The 20,810-nt window shown below is 50.6% G+C and overlaps 1 protein-coding gene across 1 annotated transcript in view; it reads left to right on the forward strand.

Moving 5' to 3' along the window:
- LOC119391071 (decapping and exoribonuclease protein) overlaps positions 1-20,810 on the forward strand; it is a 73,519-nt gene that overhangs the window by 20,503 nt on the left and 32,206 nt on the right. The window contains exon 2 of the mRNA XM_037658755.2: positions 8,319-8,548. Within this exon, the coding sequence (XP_037514683.2) occupies positions 8,319-8,548 (230 nt within the window). The remainder of the gene's footprint in view (positions 1-8,318; positions 8,549-20,810) is intronic.

The raw sequence follows: 20,810 nt of genomic DNA on the forward strand, positions 1-20,810 counted from the left end.
TTTTGGAGCCTGCCGACCCCCAAAGAAGGCGACAATCGGATTTTGCGCACATGCATCTAGCTGCTCACTGATTGCTGTGCGGTTTGCAAGCAGCACTTCGAGCCGCGCTACACTATAAGTGACTACGAACACTGACTACGAAGAACTAACGAACCAGCGACGAAAGCCTACAATTCTGTCGGCAGTCTGTATACGATATATCCAGAGCATTGATCTCTGTATGAGCTCCAATGCGCTCGACTGTTTCATGAGTAACCGGAGTACAAATGACTCTATCGCAACATTTATATTCGTGACGGCTGAGTTCTGCCAGTTTTGCACTGTTTCTTTAATGCCGAAAGGCTATCTTGTGTTAACAGCATGCTTCCGCGGTTACGATGCACCGGTTATGCGACCTCTGAGGGCTTAAAATACCAGGAAGGCGAGCCAGGAAGCCGAGCCGAAGGCGCGTGTTCACCTCCGAGGAACAAACTTCATGCATCAGGGCTTATCTAGCCCGTTGGTTATTCTGCCTAAATTCATTACAGCCAGTTCTCATTTCAATGGACACCTTATATTGCACTTTTCCTGATCTTCTATCGATGCCATTAGAAAAACTTCTTTTGACAACGTTTTGTATTATAATTTCATTGCTTTATCTGTAAAGTATCAAAAGTGAAGCCAGGAGGGGCAGTGGTGCTCTATGCTTTGCGAGGTTATGTTTATATATATATATATATATATATATATATATATATATATATATATATATATATATATATATATATATATATATATATATATATATATACACGCACAAATACGGACAGTAAAGTGTCCCCTCCCCAACCGGCGCCTAGCAATTAATAACAATATCCGTGCAAGGCACCTGAGGACGACCGTTATTTGTACCGGTCGAGTTAACCTTGAGTTCCAATACCTTTGAGCCCTTGTAATGTTTAAGTCGTATTTACAGCGCATTTGTAAAGATACGCACCACACACGCATGCAGCTTCGCCAACGCGCGGTAAATGTTCGGTGTGCTTTCGGCACAATATCAGCTCACAGCTTTCTGAGCACAGTTAAATTCCATTAGAGCAGCTCAGTTACTCTGAATAAACTAGACGCCGAATCACCATCAAAGAAAGCATTAGGGCAGAAGAAATCAGAATAAGACACGCCCTTTTGTTCCCTCTGTCTCTTTCTTCTGGCGGTCGTTCGGCGTCTAGTTAATTGAGAGTAATTGTTCTAAATAGCCCAGCAATAAGTTCGGCTCAATTACACTGAGATCGTGAATATTCACGGTCGCTGTCAGCCCGTTTTCATTTTTATATTTTGCGTACTTTCCAGCAGTCACTTCGGCTACAAGAACTGATTTGCAGTATCTCTCAAAGGCATATATGAAGCAAGCATCCATTAAAAGCTTTGAAGTTTCGTCCATCAAGGCTTACGACGACAATTCCTACGCTTAATAATGATAGACATGCAACGAAAGCCACATCAGTGCCGATTAGCCGGGTGCCGCCGACGCGTCCAGCAGTTCTAGCGGCTCGTTCTAGCGCGCCGCGCCGCGCGCCTTCAGTACCGAGCGACTGCAGCGCCGCCGCTACGGTCGACGCGGAAGGCATCAGGCGGCGAGGCGCGTTCACGCCACTCAACAGTTCTAGTACACTCTAACGTGGCTAGCAGACGACGCAGGGAGCAATCCACACTAGGCGCGCTTCAGCCAGTAGCCGCCAGGCGGCGCCTCCGCTCGATCTCGCGGCCAATAGGCTCGTGTGTCCGCTCTTGTCATTTTCTGTTACTCTATGCGGCCACTGCGGCTGCGGGGAAAGGGCGCACATCGAGGCTCTCCTCGCCTTCGGAGCGGTGGAGTGGGAGAGAATCCGGCTATTGCGTAGCACGGCCACTGGATGAAAAAGCGCACGTGCGCTTAGTATTTAGAGGGACGCACGTGGCGGTGATTGTTTGTTCCGGTGTATGGAGACCAGTAAGGAGGCACGGAAAGAGGGAAAACTGCTGCGTATATTGCGAAGATCTGAACAGCCGCATGAAAGCGGCCGAAAGAGCGGCGCTTTGTGACGCTGTTTGCCGCGCACGCGGGGCCTTGATGTCGACGGCAGCGTCGGCTGCCGCGGACCTGGGAAAGAGGCTACAGTATGCCTGTGCGCCTTGCTCACGGCGGCCGCAAAGAGGTTAGAGATGCTGCCAAGGTCACGAGTATGTCGCGATGTGCCGAAGAGCGGGCGAAGAGAAGCAGCCGCGGGAAAGCGCTTTTTATGTCGCGTTTGAGAAAGGCACGGACAACTATATTTGTCGCTTCTTAAGGGAAAGGGGCTGCGAAATGAAGGCGAGGGACCTTATACTCGCGGTAAGCCTTCTCTACCACCTCAGCGCACATCAGGGTAGCCTCCTGACGTGCGGCGTTGTAGCTGCCCATGACAGCCTCCCACGGCTCCTGACTACCTAATCGTCTACGAAGGCTCGGGGGGAGCAATTCTAACACTGCCACATAATGTGGTTTAGGTCCGCTCTCCTGGCAGAACAAAACTTTCAGTCCCAACTAGGGCACATTCCCGAGTAAATTTGGTAGCCTAAGACAGGGGAGAGAAAAGCGCGGGATTGTAGTTTCCGCCATAGAACTTTGCGCCAGCGTGAGGACCGACGCAGTTGTAGTGGTTCTTGAGGAAAAGGAAAAGGGCGCTAATTTCTGTCTGCCTATCGGCGACACGGCTAAGCGCCAGACGCAGTAAAGGCAGTAAAGGTGGGAGGGTTTGGCGACCTTGGCGGCAATGCCCGCAAATGTCGTGGTATGCAAGCAATCTTCCTTTTGAGCTAAATGATGCAAGGAGATAAGCCAGACCTGGCGTCCGCTGCAAACATCTGTTATCGATTAAAAAAAAGAAACCCTTTTTTTTTGCCAGTGAATTTGCCATTAGTCAACCGCGACCCGTGCTAACACGTACTTGAAGAGGCGAGATGGAACAACGCCAGGAGTTGGAGAGATTATGCTTGAAGTTAAGTTACCTTGTTCGTGTAGATATTCTGCGCTAAAAGAATCGACGTTGCCTGCAAAATGTATCGCCTCGTATCGACACAATTGCGCGCAATAGTATTTACTGCACATTTATGAATACCACGGCTATCCGTAGCGTTTGGCTACGTCGTATGATGCGCATACACCGGTAGTGGCAGCCTCATTTTGATGGGGCGTCATGCAAAAATGCCCCCACCTCCCCGAAGGGAATCGTGAGGAAATGCGAATGCATTTCTTGCGCCGAGTGTACACGGCGTAGTAATTTTAATGGCGTAAATAATGACGAGACGAGAATTTGCAGTGTAACCATTTATTTACACATTCATCAGCACCTGTTTGTGTTGTCATTGTACCTGACGGCCATAATCTCAGCCTTGTGGTCGCCATTGGCGTTTCACAGCGGCGTCTCGAGCACTTGAATGAGTTGAGCGCATACGAGGACACGGACAGAAGGAAGAGACGTACACACACTGGCGCCAGTGTGTGTACGTCTCTTCCTTCTGTCCGTGTCCTCGTATGCGCTCAACTCATTCAAGTATGACCAACCAACAAGCCCGCATCGCCACCCTCGTCTCGAGCACATATTTCCGCATGTTCTTGAGAGGCGCCCAGCCAGCGAACGGTCGAGAGTGAGGCGCGAGCGGACGGGAGAGTGGGGCGCAGGGACGAGAGAGAGCGAACGGCGAGAGAAGGAGCGGCGAAGCACTGCACCTTCCCTCTCCTACCTTCTCTCGCACCACATGCTCCGGTTGCTAGCGGCGAGGATAAGCGCGCGCGCCCGCAGCTGTTGCTATGGGAGAGGGAGTGAAAGCGGAGAGATAACACCTGCCGGCGCGCGGACAACGCCGGATGCTTTACATAGCCCGACTAAGACATGCATTCGCATTTATAACTCACGTTTACTTAGGTTTGTGTGCACATAAGAAAACCGCAAGTGGCTCAAAATAAATCTGGTGTACCTGCGTGCAGTGTGTACAGCAGCCCTTATTAACAGATTGTGGTTTTGGCATGGAAAAGACAATAGCGTCGGTCGGTCGGTCGGTAAGCGCCAGGCCTGCGCGCAACGCGCAGCACAGTCACAGCGAAGGCTGGAAGAGCGGCCTTTCTAGAGCTCGTTCCAAACTCTGTTGGGGCATCTAATACAAGTACATATGCAATGTATCCACTACGCCATAAATCATAATTTTTGTGAAGTAGGGAAACACCCACTATGCCACTCTTCGTCTTTCTGCGGATAAGCGAGGTACCCGTTACACATATGTGAGGCATTACGTGCCCTTTGTTGATTCTGCGTGTGGCTGATGACGATGTTGATTCTGCGTGTGGCTGATGACGATGAAGAATTATGGCAGCGCACTTTTTAGTGGGCGGGAAGCTTTAAACCGCACACTCGTTGCGCAATTAGCACTGTGTGACGCCTGGTTGTTATTTTACTCTTCTGCCCCGCTATATTACACAAGTTAACTTGATTCCTTGCCCGACATGACGCCTGTATAGGGTCTTTTTGCGAAGGAGTTTTCAGCACCACCGTGGCTCTGTGGTAGAATACTCGACTGCCACGCAGAGGGCCCGGGTTCAAATCCCTTTCGATCCTAGATAATATTTATTTCATGTTTTCTTATTTCGCGCGATAGCGGTTACGGTCACCGGCGGCGGCGGACAACTACGCCACTATTGTTAATTTCTCATAACAGCTTTCGCCGTAAAAGCTTTATTACGGTCCTGCAAGGCGCGCGGTAGTGCTCAGCGGTCGACTCCGACTACTGCAGACGGAGACTTACCCTAATCTGAGCACTCTACACGCAATTTATCCCGAGGTATTCCCCAATGACGCTTGCCCCGCTTGGGGAGACAATAGCGTGATTTTAAATATTTATTCATGTGCACACGATTACATAGACTACTTATGCAAATACAGGCCACTATTCACACGTCTTGTTATGCCGGAATCGAAAACACAGCGGAGTTTAGTCTAATCGAAATTGAGTTACTGATACAGACGTTTTCAATCAATACTCGCTGTCGCTTTTACATGTGATCACACTGAATTTGACTTGTATTACGTTCCGTGCTGTGCCGTTATCTTCAGATCACATGAGTGCGTGAATGCTATTGCGCGCTTATTTGAAGAGTAACGCAGTTCCTCAAAGCAGCACAGAACTATTTCATCTGTATGTTTAATAAATCGCGAGGAGGGTTCCAGCCTTGAACGAGGACAGAAAGACATACGACACATCGCTGGACTAGAAAGTGAACGTTTATTAAGAAAGCCTTCTTTCACATTTATAGCAGTTGTTAGCGAATGCATTCCTCACTGATTACCAGATTTCTTTTTATTTCTGCGCATTATTCTTTTTTTTTGTTAATAATATGAATGGCGTACTGGTGCATCATTTTCCACTTTAGTCGATGGCGATGGCTTCTAAAATTTCGCGCGTCAGCTTGCCATTACTTCTTGCTAAAATCTGGATGTCCTACAGGTTAACGGTGCGCTGAGGGTGGCGATTGTGGAAGGCGAGATGTCCAGCAGGCGCGGTGTCCAGCAGGCGAGGTGTCCAGCAGACAAGCTGACGCGCGAAATTTAAGAAGCCATCGCCATCGATGAAAGTGAGAATTCGTGCATCAGTACACACCATCTATACTACTAACGGAAAAAGAAAAAAGATGCATGCGCACAACTAAAAAAAACCTGGTAATCTGTGACCAATGCATTTGCTAACAACTGCTGTAAATTTTAAAGAAAGCTTTCAATAGTTGCTAGTCCAGCGGTGTGTCGTATGTCTTTCTGTCCTCGTCCAAGTACAGTGAAACCTCGGTGATACGATCACAGCTCATACGAATTTCGGGGTGATACGAATTTTTCGTTGGTGCCGGCCAAGGCCCATTGGCCTGCAATGTAATGGAGTATGGTTGTTGCGAACCGATTTTCATCCAGCGACGCTTGATACGAACGTACGCTACCGCCCCACGTACGAAGAGGTGCTGTCGTGGAAGACGCGCCAAGCACGTGCGAGCGCGGGAACGCAAGCGTGGGCATGCGCACCGCACCGCCAAATCATCAGAATCACGGTGTAAGAAAAACACCTTTCGTACGGTCAGAATAAACCTTCAGAGACGCGTCATGGCCTCCGAGATTCTCTGCGCAAATCTTTCAGGTTCCTATGTACCTCCGTGTGCCTTCGCGTTTAGATTACATAGGACATTAGCTCATGCTTTGTTTTTCTAACGCGTCGACGCGGGCTGCTGTCGTTGTACTCTGTCTACACCTGCCTGCCTCGTGCATCGGACATCCTATGAGAGGTGGATGAGGACCGAAAGAAGGCGAGGACGGTTTGGCGAAGGAGTCAGGCCTCACAACGTTCATGCGCGACCGTTGAGGTCGCACTTGTGCGGGCACGGCCGTAAATATCCCAAAAACATCCCCAACACCTCCGCGATCACAAAATCATAACACAGGACCGTGGTTTTGTAATTTTGTGGCCTTGGTCCATAGCGTCAAAGCACTACTTTTGTTACTTTCTCTGCAGTACTCCGGTATCATGTAATCCAAAAAAACATACTAAAATTTAGAAGGGGCTACCGCTGTCGCGGGTTACAACGCACCTGTTTCATTAATTGAATGCGCGCGTACGGGCCGTATATTTACAAGTGCTGGTATGATTGCCGACAACTAGAAACAACTAGAAACTTAAATGACAATCATTCAGGGTTCCTCCTGACGTTGCTGCGGCCCTGAAAAACAACAAATGAAAATGTACGCCAGCTTTCTTTTGTGGCATGCTAATTTTCATTACTTTCTGGTTATACGAATTTCGGATGATACGAATATTTTTGGTGGTCCCATGAGATTCGTATCACCGAGGTTTCACTGTTGTTGGCTGGAACCCTCCTCTATGGGCAACCAACGAGCTCATTCAAGCACAGTTGTCAGTTCCATAAATGACGCGAGCGTTCTCGTATTTGCTGTGCAGTAATTTTTAATCATGAAACGCTTTCAGCTGCCGTTGTCGGCGGCCTTCAATTGACCTTGAGCCGAATGCCAGCACCGTTATCCGGGAACTCAGAGGAGATCCGTGCATCGTTGCGAGATGGACGCCAGACATCCGGGAAAATCAGCCCAAATGTGGGGGGAAAACGCGATATTTGGCAGTCAACTCTTCGTACAGGAGAGGGGAGTCTTGACTCAACGTGCGGTACATGTGTCCGCATCCCTGCCTTTTTTTGTGGAGTGCTGGTAGGCGCGGCCTCTCCTCGTGTAACGTGGTTGTGGCGGCTACGCCGGCTCTCTGCGTGGTCTAATGCATCGACCATACGTGCGCCCGATCTGGAAGGCTGTCTGGCGCCGGTTGATAGGTCGTACGAGCTGAGACACCCTATAGCTTGAAGTGCGCCGTCTAGGCGTTCCGTATCGCGTGGTGGCAAAGTTGCGGAGCAGTGCCGCTGTGAGAGTCCGTACGAAATATTTCGTCGCGTATCTCTGGCGCTGTTCATCACGCCATAGTATTGTAGCGAGTGTTCGCGGTTGTCGGGAGTCACATGTTCTTACTTGCCGTCAGCAGCAGTCGTGATTTGGCCCACTTTGTCCATTTTCGATTATCCGAGGCCGCTGTTGGCACAGTGATATTCCACGGCACAGACGACAGGCAAATAATTATAGGACTACTTTTCGGAAATAATCAAGTGGTCTCTGTCATGAAAAGTTTGCGCATCATTCATAATGTTGTCTGCACACGGGACTGCGCGCAAGACGACGACAGCCTAATAGAGATAAACCAGAGGCTTATAGAGCCTCACTTACAAACTTTAACGAAAGGAGGGGAATTTATGAAGCGCTCCTTTCTTTTCTTTTTTTTTGTTAGACGCAACCTAAAAGAACCAACAAACAGTGAGGTCAAAGAAAGTATACGGTACGTTATTTGTAGTCTTTTCAACTTGAGTGTAGTAATTATGATGTAAATGTAGAGAAATTAAAGTGGACGAAAAGACAACTTTCCGCCGATAGGGACTGAACCTGCAACCTTCAGATAACGAGTCCGATGCTCTGCAATTGAGCTGCAGCGGCAGCCGTCCTTCCGTCCACATTATCGGGTATTTCGGTGCATGTAAACCAGCGAGATTAGGCTTCATTAGGCTGTGTCAATTTATGACGGTGTTTTCGGTTCTTTATAGCCGATATTAGGGCGTTTATTGAATCGTAAGGTAACTGGATCTTCATAACGTCTCTTTCCTGTAGGGCGTAATCATAATTGATGAAGCCATGTATTACTTGTGTAACGCACTCGCGCCCTTCTTCTCTGCGCAGTGTACGCACGGATTTCGTCTGCCACCGGTTGTGCTTGTCTACCCTTATGTGCACACCGTACAAGGAGACAACAGCCTGGCGGATAGTGGCCTCCCGACACCGAGGCGTCGTCTACCTCCACTACTGTCCGACTAAGGAGGAAGTGCACGAATATCTCAGAGAGAAAGGCAAATTCTCTCTGGATCGTATGACGTACTGGGGCGTCAACTTTCAGCGCATTATGAGCACAAGTGAGGGTCCAGAATTTACTAAGCACGCACGACGACTAACGTCCAAGATCAATAACTAAACAAACCACTGTGGTATAGCTGTAATAGTTAACGGTGAGAGCGTAAGCAGAGAAAGCGCGTGTGACAGCCAGAAGAGCGTCGCTAATTGAACGCAGAACTTGGGCTCAGGTCGCCATCCCGCGGCGAGTTAAACAGCTATTAAACACCGCGGCCGTACTAGAGGAAACGCAACGCGCGTCGTGTCTCCTTTCTAGCCCGGCCGCGATTTTAAAGACGATAGTCTTTCTTGGGGAACTTAAACGCAGAAATTTTGGTCTGTCTGTCTTTCTGTTTGTCGGCACGTCCCTCGATTCAGCCACTCGGCCAAAGTTGAACCACTTGCCCAAGGGCCAGCCGTCTTGAACTAGTACGGCTGTTCATACTTGTGAACGTTGTCGATCAAAAAGTAAATATCATGCATATCTGAGGTGCAACATCACTAGCTAAGTATTAGGTGGCGTGTTCCTTTAATAGAAAATGCATACATACGTAACTTTAAGGACCCTAGTTTCTTAAGCTGCGCTGAAAATGCATAAGAATGGAAGCTTGAGCGAGTTGGTATGCGTTCATCTTTGTTGAAACAGCGCTCACTAGACGACGACGAAGTAAAAGAAGGCACAGGACAGGCGCTGCCTGTCCTGTGCCTTCTTTTACTTCCTCGTCGTCTAGTGAGCGCTGTTTCAACAAAGATGAAAATGCGACTGCGCTGAAATTTGCCTTCCTCTGTGCCCTTCGCACGAGCTCATTGTTGTGTTTCGGTTTCGGTTCTGTATTGCACTGTACGAATGCCATGGGTTGGTGTTGAAAAACTTTAGTTTTGAGAAGGCCAAGAAGGTGAAAAAAAATATTTAAAAAATGAAAAAGCAGCGTTGTGGGTGGCCTTCAGGCTGCCGGTTGTGGGCGCCGCTCTGGCGTTCCTGTTTTACCCGGGCGACGTGTAAATAAAAGAGTGTGTGGAGAGTACTTGTTGAGTGCGGACGTTTCTCTGCAAAGGTCTTCGCCTGCTGCTGCGCCGGGACTACCAGCACGCAACACAGCACTCATGTTTCCCGACGTTTTGCCAGATGGCGTCCATATCTCACACATCGCCTCTTCTATCGTCTTTACACGACATTTGCAGCGAAGCACGCAGATACGCGGCCAATTTTTTCTCGGGGCGAGCGTAAGCGAGGAAGGCGGTGTTACAGCCAGGCGAGATAGGCGCACGTCGCATAGCTATTTTATGGCGAAAACAATTATATGGACACTCTCGGCTGGTTTCTGCCGTCGGCGTCACCGTCATGTCCCATATTATATATATATATATATATATATATATATATATATATATTGTGATGAAGAAGTGCACCCTGAAGAGCTAGCTACACAGTCGTATCGTCAGCGCTACACAAGAGCGCCTCGTGCTGAACGTTGTTGCTGTTTGCGCTGGCTAGGCTTACGGTATACTGTCATATTACAGTTTCTCTTGTCCACGCCGTGTCTCAGCTCTTTATTATAATTGGTGGAGGTTGCTAGGTCTTCTGACAATCCTGGAGTTGCGCAACCGGACTCTACCTGCCGCCATGACCACCGAAAGTCACACAAGCCCGCCGCTACCTGCTCCGCAGGCCACCGCATGCTCCGGCGCGGTTCGTCAGCGGGACCCTCCAATATTCAGCGGCACTGATGACCACGACGTCGACGACTGGCTGTCTACCTATGAACTTGTGAGTGTCCTCAACAAATGGGACGACGCCATGAAACTGGCCACTGTCTCTATTTACCTCGCCGGCATTGCTCACTTGTGGCTTCGGAACCATCAATCCGACGTTCCCACCTGGACCGCTTTCAAGGCTAAGTTCAGCGAGGTCTTCGGCCGTCCTGCTGTCCGCAAGCTTCGCGCGGAACGGCGCCTGCAATCGCGCTCTCAACAACCTGGCGAGACCTTTACCAGCTATATTGAGGACGTCATCGACCTGTGCAAACGCGTCGATGCGACCATGGCCGAGGCGGACAGAATCAAGCACATCTTGAAGGGCATAGACGAGGACGCATTCCAGATGCTGATTTCGAAGGGCCCGGGTACTGTCGCCCAAGTCATTGAGCTGTGCCAAAGCTATGATGAGCTCCGCCGGCAAGGCCTCGTCACCCGCCGCCCTGTCCAACATCAGGAATCGTTGTCCGGCTTAACTCCCTCGCAAGATCCCGTACTTCTCTCGCAGATTCAAGCTTTTGTGCGCGAGGAAGTTGCTCGCCAGCTCTCACTAATCCCCAACCTGCCGGAGCGAAGTACGCCGCTCAATCCCGCACTACAACGCCTCATACAAGACCAAGTGTCTGAGGTTCTTCTACCAGAGCTGCCGCCACCAGTCACCGCACCGTTGACGTACGCCGAAGCAGCAGCACGACCACGACCACAGACGTTCCGCGTGCCGCCTCCGTTGTCTACTCCTGCTTACGCCACGATGCCGCCACGACCTCCGATCCATCGGGTCGCCAATCCTTGGCGCACAGCCGACAACCGGCCAATCTGCTTTTCATGCGGTCTACCCGGACACGTTGCACGCCTGTGCCGCCGCCGACCACTACATTCACGTGACGACCCCCGCGCACCTGATTACAGCCACACGTTCTCCTACGCTTCAGACCGCGAGTTGCCCCTTCCACGACCAAGCCTTAGACCAGCTTCTGACCGTCGTTCTCCTTCTCCTCGTCGTCGCTCGCTCTCCCCGATGCGTCGACGTCCATCTGCAACCGACACGGAAAACTAAATGGCGCAGTTCCCGAGGCAAGAACTGCGTCATCGTCGCAAAGTACAAGCCCTCTTCTTGCGCCGCCGAATGTTATTAATGCCGTTCTCGAAGGCGTATCTGTTCTTGCTCTCATCGATACGGGTGCCGCAATATCTGTCATAGCCGAAAAATTGTGCCGCTCAATCCGAAAAGTGACGACCCCCTTCTACGGTCCGTCTCTTCGCACTGCCACAGCACAGCCCGTCCAGCCTGTTGCGGCGTGTACTGCCAGACTCATCATTGAAGAAGTACCCTACACAGTCGAGTTCGTCGTACTTCCGCACTGTTCTCACGATATTATTTTAGGTTGGGATTTTCTGTCCCGTCACCAAGCCGTCATCGATTGCGCCCGTGCAGAAGTCGCCTTCTCATCTCTTGCCGATGCTTTACCTGCCGGCGATCACCTTTCCTGCGCGAAGTTGGTCATCACCGACGACACCCAGATCCCTCCGCACGCTACTGTCTTTCGAAAGCCAGTAGCGTGTCTCCGCACGCTACTGGCTTTCGTTCATCGCCACCTCTCACCGCTCCCAACCGCTCTGCTTACCCTTCAAGGTTGTACGACAGACGTCCCTGTGGGCAATCCATTCCCATTCCCGATTGCATTGTTTAAGGTGAATGTATCGGCACAATGGAGCCTTGCGAAACCTTCACGTGCGTTCCTGATGGTTCATCAGAGGTCAACGCCCTCTTCTGTAGTCCCTTCACTGGCGCATCAGCCGGTGACGTTTTCAGCAATGTCATCGACGACGATCTAAACCCGCAGCAACGCCGTGACCTTCTATGCCTCCTTGACAAATTTCGCCCAGCTTTCGACAGCCACAGCACTTGTCTAGGCCGAACATCAACTGTATGCCACCGGATCGACACAGGTTCTCACCCACATCTACGGCAGCGACCGTACCGTGTGTCGTCGACTGAACGCCGCGTCATTGATGAACAAGTAGGTGACATGCTAAAGCGCGGCGTCGTTCAACCGTCAGACAGTCCGTGGGCATCACCAGTTGTTTTAGTTAAAAAGAAGGATGGCACGATACGCTTTTGCGTAGATTATCGTGTCTAAACAAGATAACACGAAAGGATGTTTATCCTCTGCCCCGGATAGACGACGCCCTAGACTGATTATAAGGTGCAGAGTTCTTTTCCTCCCTCGATATCCGCTCTGGTTATTGGCAAGTACCTATGGATACAGATGATCGGCCAAAAACCGCATTTATCACACCGGATGGCTTATACGAATTTAATGTGATGCCATTCGGCCTTCGCAATGCGCCTGCGACATTTGAGCGCATGATGGACACTATTCTACGAGGCCTCAAATGGAACACATGCTTGTGCTACTTGGATGATGTGGTGGTATTTGCGCCTGACTTCGCAATACACCTTCATCGCTTGGAGCAGGTTTTACGATGTCTCGCTGAAGCTGGCCTTCAACTAAACTTAAAGAAATGTCACTTTGGGGCACGCAAGCTGACCATTCTCGGACATGTCGTGTCGAAAGATGGCGTGCTCCCTGATCCCGCTAAGCTACGTGCCGTTAAAGAGTTCCCGAGGCCTCCGTCTTTAAAAGACTTGCGCAGTTTCATCGGCCTTTGTTCATACTACCGCCGATTCATTCGCAATTTCGCCTCGATTATGGCACCTTTGACAGACCTGCTTCAAGGAGACCCCAATCTGTCCGCGTGGTCCCCGGCTTGCGATCATGCGTTTCCGACGCTGCGTCAGCTACTGACCACACCACCCATACTGCGTCATTTCGATCCAAGTGCTCTCACAGAAATCCACACGGATGCTAGCGGTGTCGGTCTTGGAGCAGTCCTCGCCCAACGAAAGCCCGGCTACCAAGACTATGTTTTTGCGTACGCAAGTCGCACACTAACAAGTGCTGAAGCAAATTATTCAGTAACTGAAAAAGAATGCCTAGCGATCATCTGGGCCATTACAAAATGTCGGCCTTACCTGTACGGTCGACCCTTCGATGTCGTTACCGATCATCACGCACTTTGCTGGTTGTCCTCCCTCAAAGATCCCTCCGGCCGCTTGGCAAGATGGGCTTTGCGGCTCCAAGAGTACGACATCCGGGTTATCTACCGCTCAGGCCAGAAGCATGCCGATGCCGACGCTCTTTCGCGTTCGCCTGTTTCCACTGACATTGCTAGTGTCTCCATTCTGGACAACCTATGTTCGCCATTAGGATCCATCGACATGGCTTTGGAGCAACGCAAAGATTCGTGGATTGCGTCTTTGATGGATTACCTCCCTGACGCGCTCTCACGCCCGCCATCTCGAGCACTACGCCGACAAGCCTCACACTTCGCCATCCGTGATGGCATCCTTTATCGCCGCAACTACCAATCTGACGGCCGCAAATGGCTACTTGTCATACCCAGGCAACTCCGCGCCAGCATATGTGCTGCTTTTAATGCCGATCCACAGTGCGCACACGCTGGCCTGTTTAAAACCTATGCCAGACTACGTCTTCGGTTTTACTGGCGCGGCATGTACACATTCGTACAAAAGTACATTCGATCTTGCACAGAGTGTCAACGCCGCAGGCCCGATCCTTGCCGCTCTTCTGGACCAATGCAGCCGTTGCCGTGCCCAATGCGACCATTTGACCGGGTTGGAATAGACCTTTACGGTCCTCTACCATACACATCCGCCGGAAATCGCTGGGTTATTGTGGCGATAGACCACCTCACGAGATATGCAGAAACAGCCGCTCTGCAGCCGCAACGGCACGTGACGTTGCGTCTTTCCTGCTTCAACGCTTTGCTCTACGTCATGGCGCTCCTCGTGAACTCCTGAGCGACCGAGGCCGCGTCTTTCTCGCGGATGTTATTCAAGAACTTCTCGCTGAAGGTCATGTGATTCACCGCTGTACTACCGCATATCACCCTCAAACAAACGGCTTGACCGAGCGTTTCAACCGAACTCTTGGAGACATGCTTTCTATGTATGTCGCCTCTAACCACACCAACTGGGACCTTATTCTTCCCTACGTCACGTACGCCTGCAATACGGCACCCCAGGCGATGACCGGCTTTTCTCCCTTCTTTTTACTCTATGGCCGAGAACCATCGTCTCCGATCGACAGCATTCTTCCCTACCGACCCGACTCATCAGAGGGCACACCAGTTTCCGAAGCTGCTCGATATGCAGAAGAATGTCGGCAACTAGCCCGCTCCCTTACAACTCAGGAACAGGGGCTACAGAAATTTCGACACGACGACGGACGGCCCCACAATCAGTTTTCGCCCAGCTCTCTTGTTTGGCTCTGGGTGCCTCCCACTCCTGCGCCAGGTAACTCCTCGAAGTTTTTCAGCCGGTACCATGGACCCTACCGCGTGCTACAGCAAACTTCTCCCGTTAACTACATCATCGAACCCCTCACGCCCATTACGGACCTGCGTCGCCGAGGCCGCGAAACTGTTCACGTGGATCGCCTCAAGCCATATCACGAACCCCTTGTTCTTACGACACCTTAGAACGCCTACTGGGCTCCGTCTTCAGCGAGGGGGAAAATGTGATGAAGAAGTAGTGCACCCTGAAGAGCTAGCTACACAGTCGTATCGTCAGCGCTACACAGGAGCGCCTCGTGCTGAACGTTGTTGCTGTTTGCGCTGGCTAGGCTTACGGTATACTGTCATATTACAGTTTCTCTTGTCCACGCCGTGTCTCAGCTCTTTATTATAATATATATATATATATATATATATATATATATATATATATATATATATATATATATATATATATATATATATATATATATATATATATATATATATAATAAATAACCATTTATTGCTTCTTTATATCAATAATTGAGAAAAATACTTTCGAACGCGCGGAATCGAACGGGCGACCACTCGTACCGCAGGGAAGGGGACGCGTACAACACCGCCCTTCGCGTCGACATTGGCTCGCACACGTTTGTAATAACGAGAAGAGAAAGCTGTGGTCCCTTCTGTTCAATGCAAGCTGGGTTTCACGGAAAGCTACGTGGAGTAGCTTTCCGTGAGCGTATATATATATATATATATATATATATATATATATATATATATATATATATATATATATATATATATATATATATATATATATATATATATATATATATATATATATATATATATATATATATATATATACTGCTGTCCCGGCATTGCTGATACCGGCATTGCTGCTGCGGTATCACTGCTGTCCCGGCATTTCCCAGTCCCGAACGGCGTGCGCGTTATCAGCGTGACATAGCATTCTTCATAGGAAAGCGACGAAAGCCGGTTTTCAAGAAAGGAAATGCGAGCAAGCCAGATGACGATTATTGTTGTGTGGCAGAAATACTCCCCAAATACTCGATTTTTTCTTACAGCGTATATATGTTATACGCTCTGTTATATATACAAAGAAAATAATTCAGAAAAATACTTTCCGACGCGCGTTATCAAACGAACGACCTCTCGTTCCGCAGGGCAGCGCGTTAGACGGCTACGCCACGAAGAGTGCCGTCTTTAAGCATGCAAACTGCGAGCTGTTTATATACACATTAGCGCTAGCTGTTGGGCCAGTTGGTGCATTATGAACTTGAAAAATGGGTACCAGCGAAAACACTGAAAACACGTACACAAGAAGAAGGCGTTACACACGGACGAACGCCCGCGTCTTCTTGTGTACGTGTTTTCAGTGTTTTCGCTGGTACCCATTTTTCAAGTTCTGTTTATATACGCCATTTACTTCAGCGTGCTTTCATGCTCACCAGCGAGATAACGCGACGTGCGCGAGGGGCGTGCTTTAAAGGTCATCGCCCCGCTCGTAGCTATGCGTCCGCGCCTCCGTGCACTTCATCCTACAGGGCGTGGTCGCCTGCGCGCGCGTTTATCTCGTGGAGGGGGGGTGGGGTATGTCTCGTGCTTTCACCGCGATGTCCACGCTGAACTTGCAGAGCGTACGAAGGTCACGTCGCTCGCTGCTGCGGCCGCGTTTGCGAAACGAGCACGCTGTTAAAACAGAAATAAGTAACTGCGACAGTTGTTAGTTCGGCGGTCGCGTTTGCGAAACGAGCACGCTGTTCAAACAGAAATAAGTAACAACTGCACTATTCACGCTCGTCCTGTGTATACCTGTGCGTTCGTTTCATGCGTCGTTCTTTATGTTTGAGCAGCGCGCTTTATGTATCGAGCTGTGACACTTGATAGTTCGCGCTCATTCTGTGTGTGTTGTTTTCTTGCGTCCTTTGCGCTTGAGTGACACGCTGGAAATTTCTAGCTGATTTCCCTTTGCGTTACATTCCAATTTATTGTTATCGCATTCATTGCTTCGCGGTTGCCGCGAAACTGTGACTTTTTAAACATGGATGGATGCTATGAGCAAGGCCCAGGCTTGAGCTAAAGTTGCCACGTTTTGAGAAAACTGCACTTCTCCTATTGGAAACGCGCTGAAAAGGAAGGACGCGTAGTAACGACGCATTGCAGGAGCTAATCGCGGAGGTCACGGTCGTTATGGATTACTTCACTTGCATTACTTCAACCGCGACCAGGCGGCGACACCACCTCGCCTTCCAAGAGCACTGTGAGAGGAAAGTGTGGGATAAAAAAGGCGCGTTTGTAAAGCCTCTAGAGAGTGTTACCGTGGCTACAGTGTTTGAGTGGGACGACCGAGGGGGCTCAAATTGAGTTGCCGGCTGTGGACAGAACAAAGGGCGCTGTGATCGAGGCGGATATAGGGAGCCTACATGAACCAAGGAGAGAGAGAGGGGCGGAGAAAAACTTTCATTGGGTAGCCAGTAGGTGAATGCGGGAGGGTCCGTTATTCCAGGAACCCTCTGGCCTGAACCGCCTGCCGGGCCCGCGTGACGAGTTGGCGCTTGTCGACCAGGTCCGGCTTGGTGGTCGCAACCTCCCACGCTTCACTAAGGAGGTTTGGGTCTGCATCTGTTGCTGCTGCTTCTATGGCTGGGTTGCTGTCTTTGCGTTGCAGTAGAAGGTGTGCTAAGGTGTCTGCCACATTACAGTGTGGGCAGATGTAGTCGTATGACGTTGGTTTTAGGTGATGCAATAGAACGCCGTGCGTAAATGTGTTGCTTGGAAGTCGTCTGTAGTCCGTGCCTTCGTCTTTTGAAAGTTTAGGATGGAGGGGGAGCATAGAACCTCCGTTCAAGCCGATAGTGTTGCAGACATTCGTGGTATGTTAAGGGTACTGGTTCGCTTTCTTCCGCTGGTGTTCTTGTGGGGGAGGTGCCTCGCATTTCGTGTGGGGAAGCCCGGTTGATGCATTCGCGGGCCGCGGCGTGTGCCGCTTCATTCTCCTCGAGACCCTCGTGACCCGGAACCCACACAATACAGGTGTAAGGGGGAGGAGTGTCGATGCGTTTCAGTATCTTTATCGCTCTTGTGGAGATCCTTACTTTCAGGTGCGTGCCGCTGCTTGGGAGTGAGGTTTTAAAAAAATTCTGGAGTGGAAGCTCTCGCAACGCCTTGCCAGCTAAAGTGAAGCCGGCCTTTGCCCACCAAAGAGCTCGGAAACATGCTCTGTTCTGGTGGTGCCTACTTAGAGATCAAACAAATGGCTTTGATTTGTTAGTGTAAATACTACGTTAATTATAAAATAAAAGATCGTTGTTGCCGACAAAAGTAACCAGTCGAGAGGAGTATTGGCGATTGATCTCCAATAAAACTTGCCATGACTTTGAGGCTTATTTAAGAAAACTAGTAACACAAAGACACACTTGGAGCAGTATCTGACCCGTAAAAGTTCCCATATTAAACTCATCTGGCGTGCGAGGAAAACGCTCGTTTTTCTTCACCAAGCGCCGATGGTTTATCGTGCCCCTACTAAGATGGCGGGCGCAGCCGCCATCTATTGGTGGGCACGGCTTCACTCTTGCGCAATAATCGCTACTCCAGCAATTTTTAGATGCGAAGGCCGAGCTCAATCCGGTGGTGTGCGGCGTGACCACCCTTACTGCGCATGCGCATACCCTCTACACACACCATCTCTCCACTCACCCTGTCCCCTTCCCCTCTCCACTTTCCCTCTCCACTCTTCCTCTGAAACGCGGGCTAGACATGCCGAAATTCTCTCCTGCGCAACGCCGCGATGAGCTCGAGCGCATGCGCGTCCCCTCCTCTTCTCTCTCCTCTCCTACGCTGCCCCCCTCCCGTCCGCCTGTCGACCGCGTTCCCCGCTCGCCCTGTGAGAATTAACGGCCAGGCTAGATGGAAGATACGACGCGCGTAGCGTCCCTCTTCGCGTTCCACGATGCGAGGTCGGTAGCATGCCCAACGAACGCCAACGGAACGCGATCGTGCAAGTGCTCCGGCTTCGCATCGCCTCATGGTTCCCTTTAGCGGGAGATGGTGTAATTTTTTTTTAACCTCCTTGACATGAACGGCCGGTCATGTAGGCTCCCTAGGCGGATAGGCTAAGTGCACGCGCAGCGCTCCTCACCAATCGAGGAACACGGGACTCCACGATACTTGCGAGTGCGTCGCAAGGGTCCGCATTCCACAACAACGCTTGGCGAGAAGCGCGTGCCTCACAGCCGTGCATCGCAACCCTATCCACTTTGAGCGTAGCGCCACCATAGTATTTTCCACACGCCGTGCCTCACCCCTAATCAGGCGCGGAACCGGTTGTTCGGCCCACTCAAAACGCCTCTAGTACACTCTACCGTGGCGCAGTGGATAGCGTGCCCGGCATTGCTCGGTCAGCAAGTACGAACTTCCATAAAACCGGCGTTTCGCGCGCGCTATATCAAAAGAGTTTAGCAGAGGGAATATATCTTTCTACATGCTGCGCTCTCGCCGCTTACCTTTACTTTTATTCTCTCCGCTTACCTATATTACGATAGACTCACCGCCGTATTCACGAACCTAACCTAAACTTATGCTTATGACTTAAGTCACCCTTAACCATAAGTCCGCCCTTAACGCGTTTCCAGAACGAACCTTGTACTTATCGCGGAACTTTCCTCGTATTTATCGCCGTCATAAGTAAGGTTCGGTTAAGGTAGCCCTTGACCTACCTTAAAGCTTCCTTGTAAACAAACATGGCGGGGGACGCCAACTTTGCGCAGTTCGTTGATTATGTGGACCGCAATGAAGACATACTGAACGGCACAGCGTACGCATACGCGTCAGCACCGCGGCGAACCTTCAAGAATCGACTGAAGCCTATAGAAGCTTACGACGAGCATGAATTTTAAATGCGGAGCATTTTTTAGTCGCACCTGCGGCGTCGGCTGCCGTCCACACCCCCACTGCGCATGCTCGGCTCGTCTCGTGCCGGCAGCAAGCCTCTCCTCTCCCTCCCTCGCATGCTCGGCTCGTCTCGTGCCGGCATCAGGCCTCTCCTCTCCCTCCCTCTCTCCCTCCTCTCCGTCCCTCCCTCCTCTCGATAGGCTGCGGAGCGCGCGTTCGGAATGGACCATTTGCAAAAATCTGCAAGGCGGCTTTCCTGCAAGGTTGTTTTCCAACCAAAAACTCTCAATCCCCGACAGCTTTTCTCGCTCATTCCGTTCTTGCTTCTCTACCCCCTCCCCCCCCCCCCCTTTTTTTTCTTACGAACGACGGCTGCCTTGTCCACCTAGCGAAGGCTGAGGGTTCGTACGAGGCGGCCCCCCAGTAATAGTTGGGGGAAGAGGTCGTTTTGTCGTACTCGCGTGCCTTCCCGGTAAAAGTACAATGAGCGAGAAAACCAGTCTGCGACCGAGAGTTTTTGGTTGGAGAACAACCTTGCAGTAAAGCCGCCTTGCAGATTTTTGCAAATGGTCCATTCAGTCAAGGGCGTCTTTACTTGGCTTTCGCTTGACTTGACGCTTTGCTCGACTCGAGTAGATGCGATGGAAGCAACAGTACCTTCAGTCAGCGTTCCACCACTCGTTGAAGGCTACGTTACCCCACCCTCACCATCGTCGGCGTCAACAACAGCAAGCAACGCAGAAGACAAGGCTGCGAAGAGACGAGCATACGACGCTGAACGCAAGCGTTTGAACCGAGCTGCGGACCCGGAATTTCGTGAACGAGAAGCTGCTGCGAGACGGCAACGACGGGCTGCGGATCCTTCACTCGGGGAACGATAAGCAGCTGCGAAACGTCAACGACGGGCTGTGGATCCTGAACGTCGTGCTGAACGTCGTGCAGCGGATCCATCACTCGGGCAGCGCGACGCTTCTGCGAAACCCAATTACGCAACATTCACGCGATACTCCCACCGCTCTGCGACGCATTTACTCGAGTTCCCTCCGTGGGAAGATGCGGGCGACATTTTATTTGTGTCGTTACCGCTTCACAAAAAGTGCCGTGAAGATGTTGCTCGCTGTGCTGCCTGTGCAGGAAAATGCCGACGGTCGTGGGTTTCCTTTGCCGCCTCTCATGCAGCTGTTCATTGCATTGCGATTCTATGGGGCAGGCACGTTTCAACGTGTGAGCGGCGACCCTGTCAATGTC

This window comes from Rhipicephalus sanguineus, chromosome 4 (genome assembly GCF_013339695.2).
Source record: "Rhipicephalus sanguineus isolate Rsan-2018 chromosome 4, BIME_Rsan_1.4, whole genome shotgun sequence".
Taxonomy (NCBI): domain Eukaryota; kingdom Metazoa; phylum Arthropoda; class Arachnida; order Ixodida; family Ixodidae; genus Rhipicephalus; species Rhipicephalus sanguineus.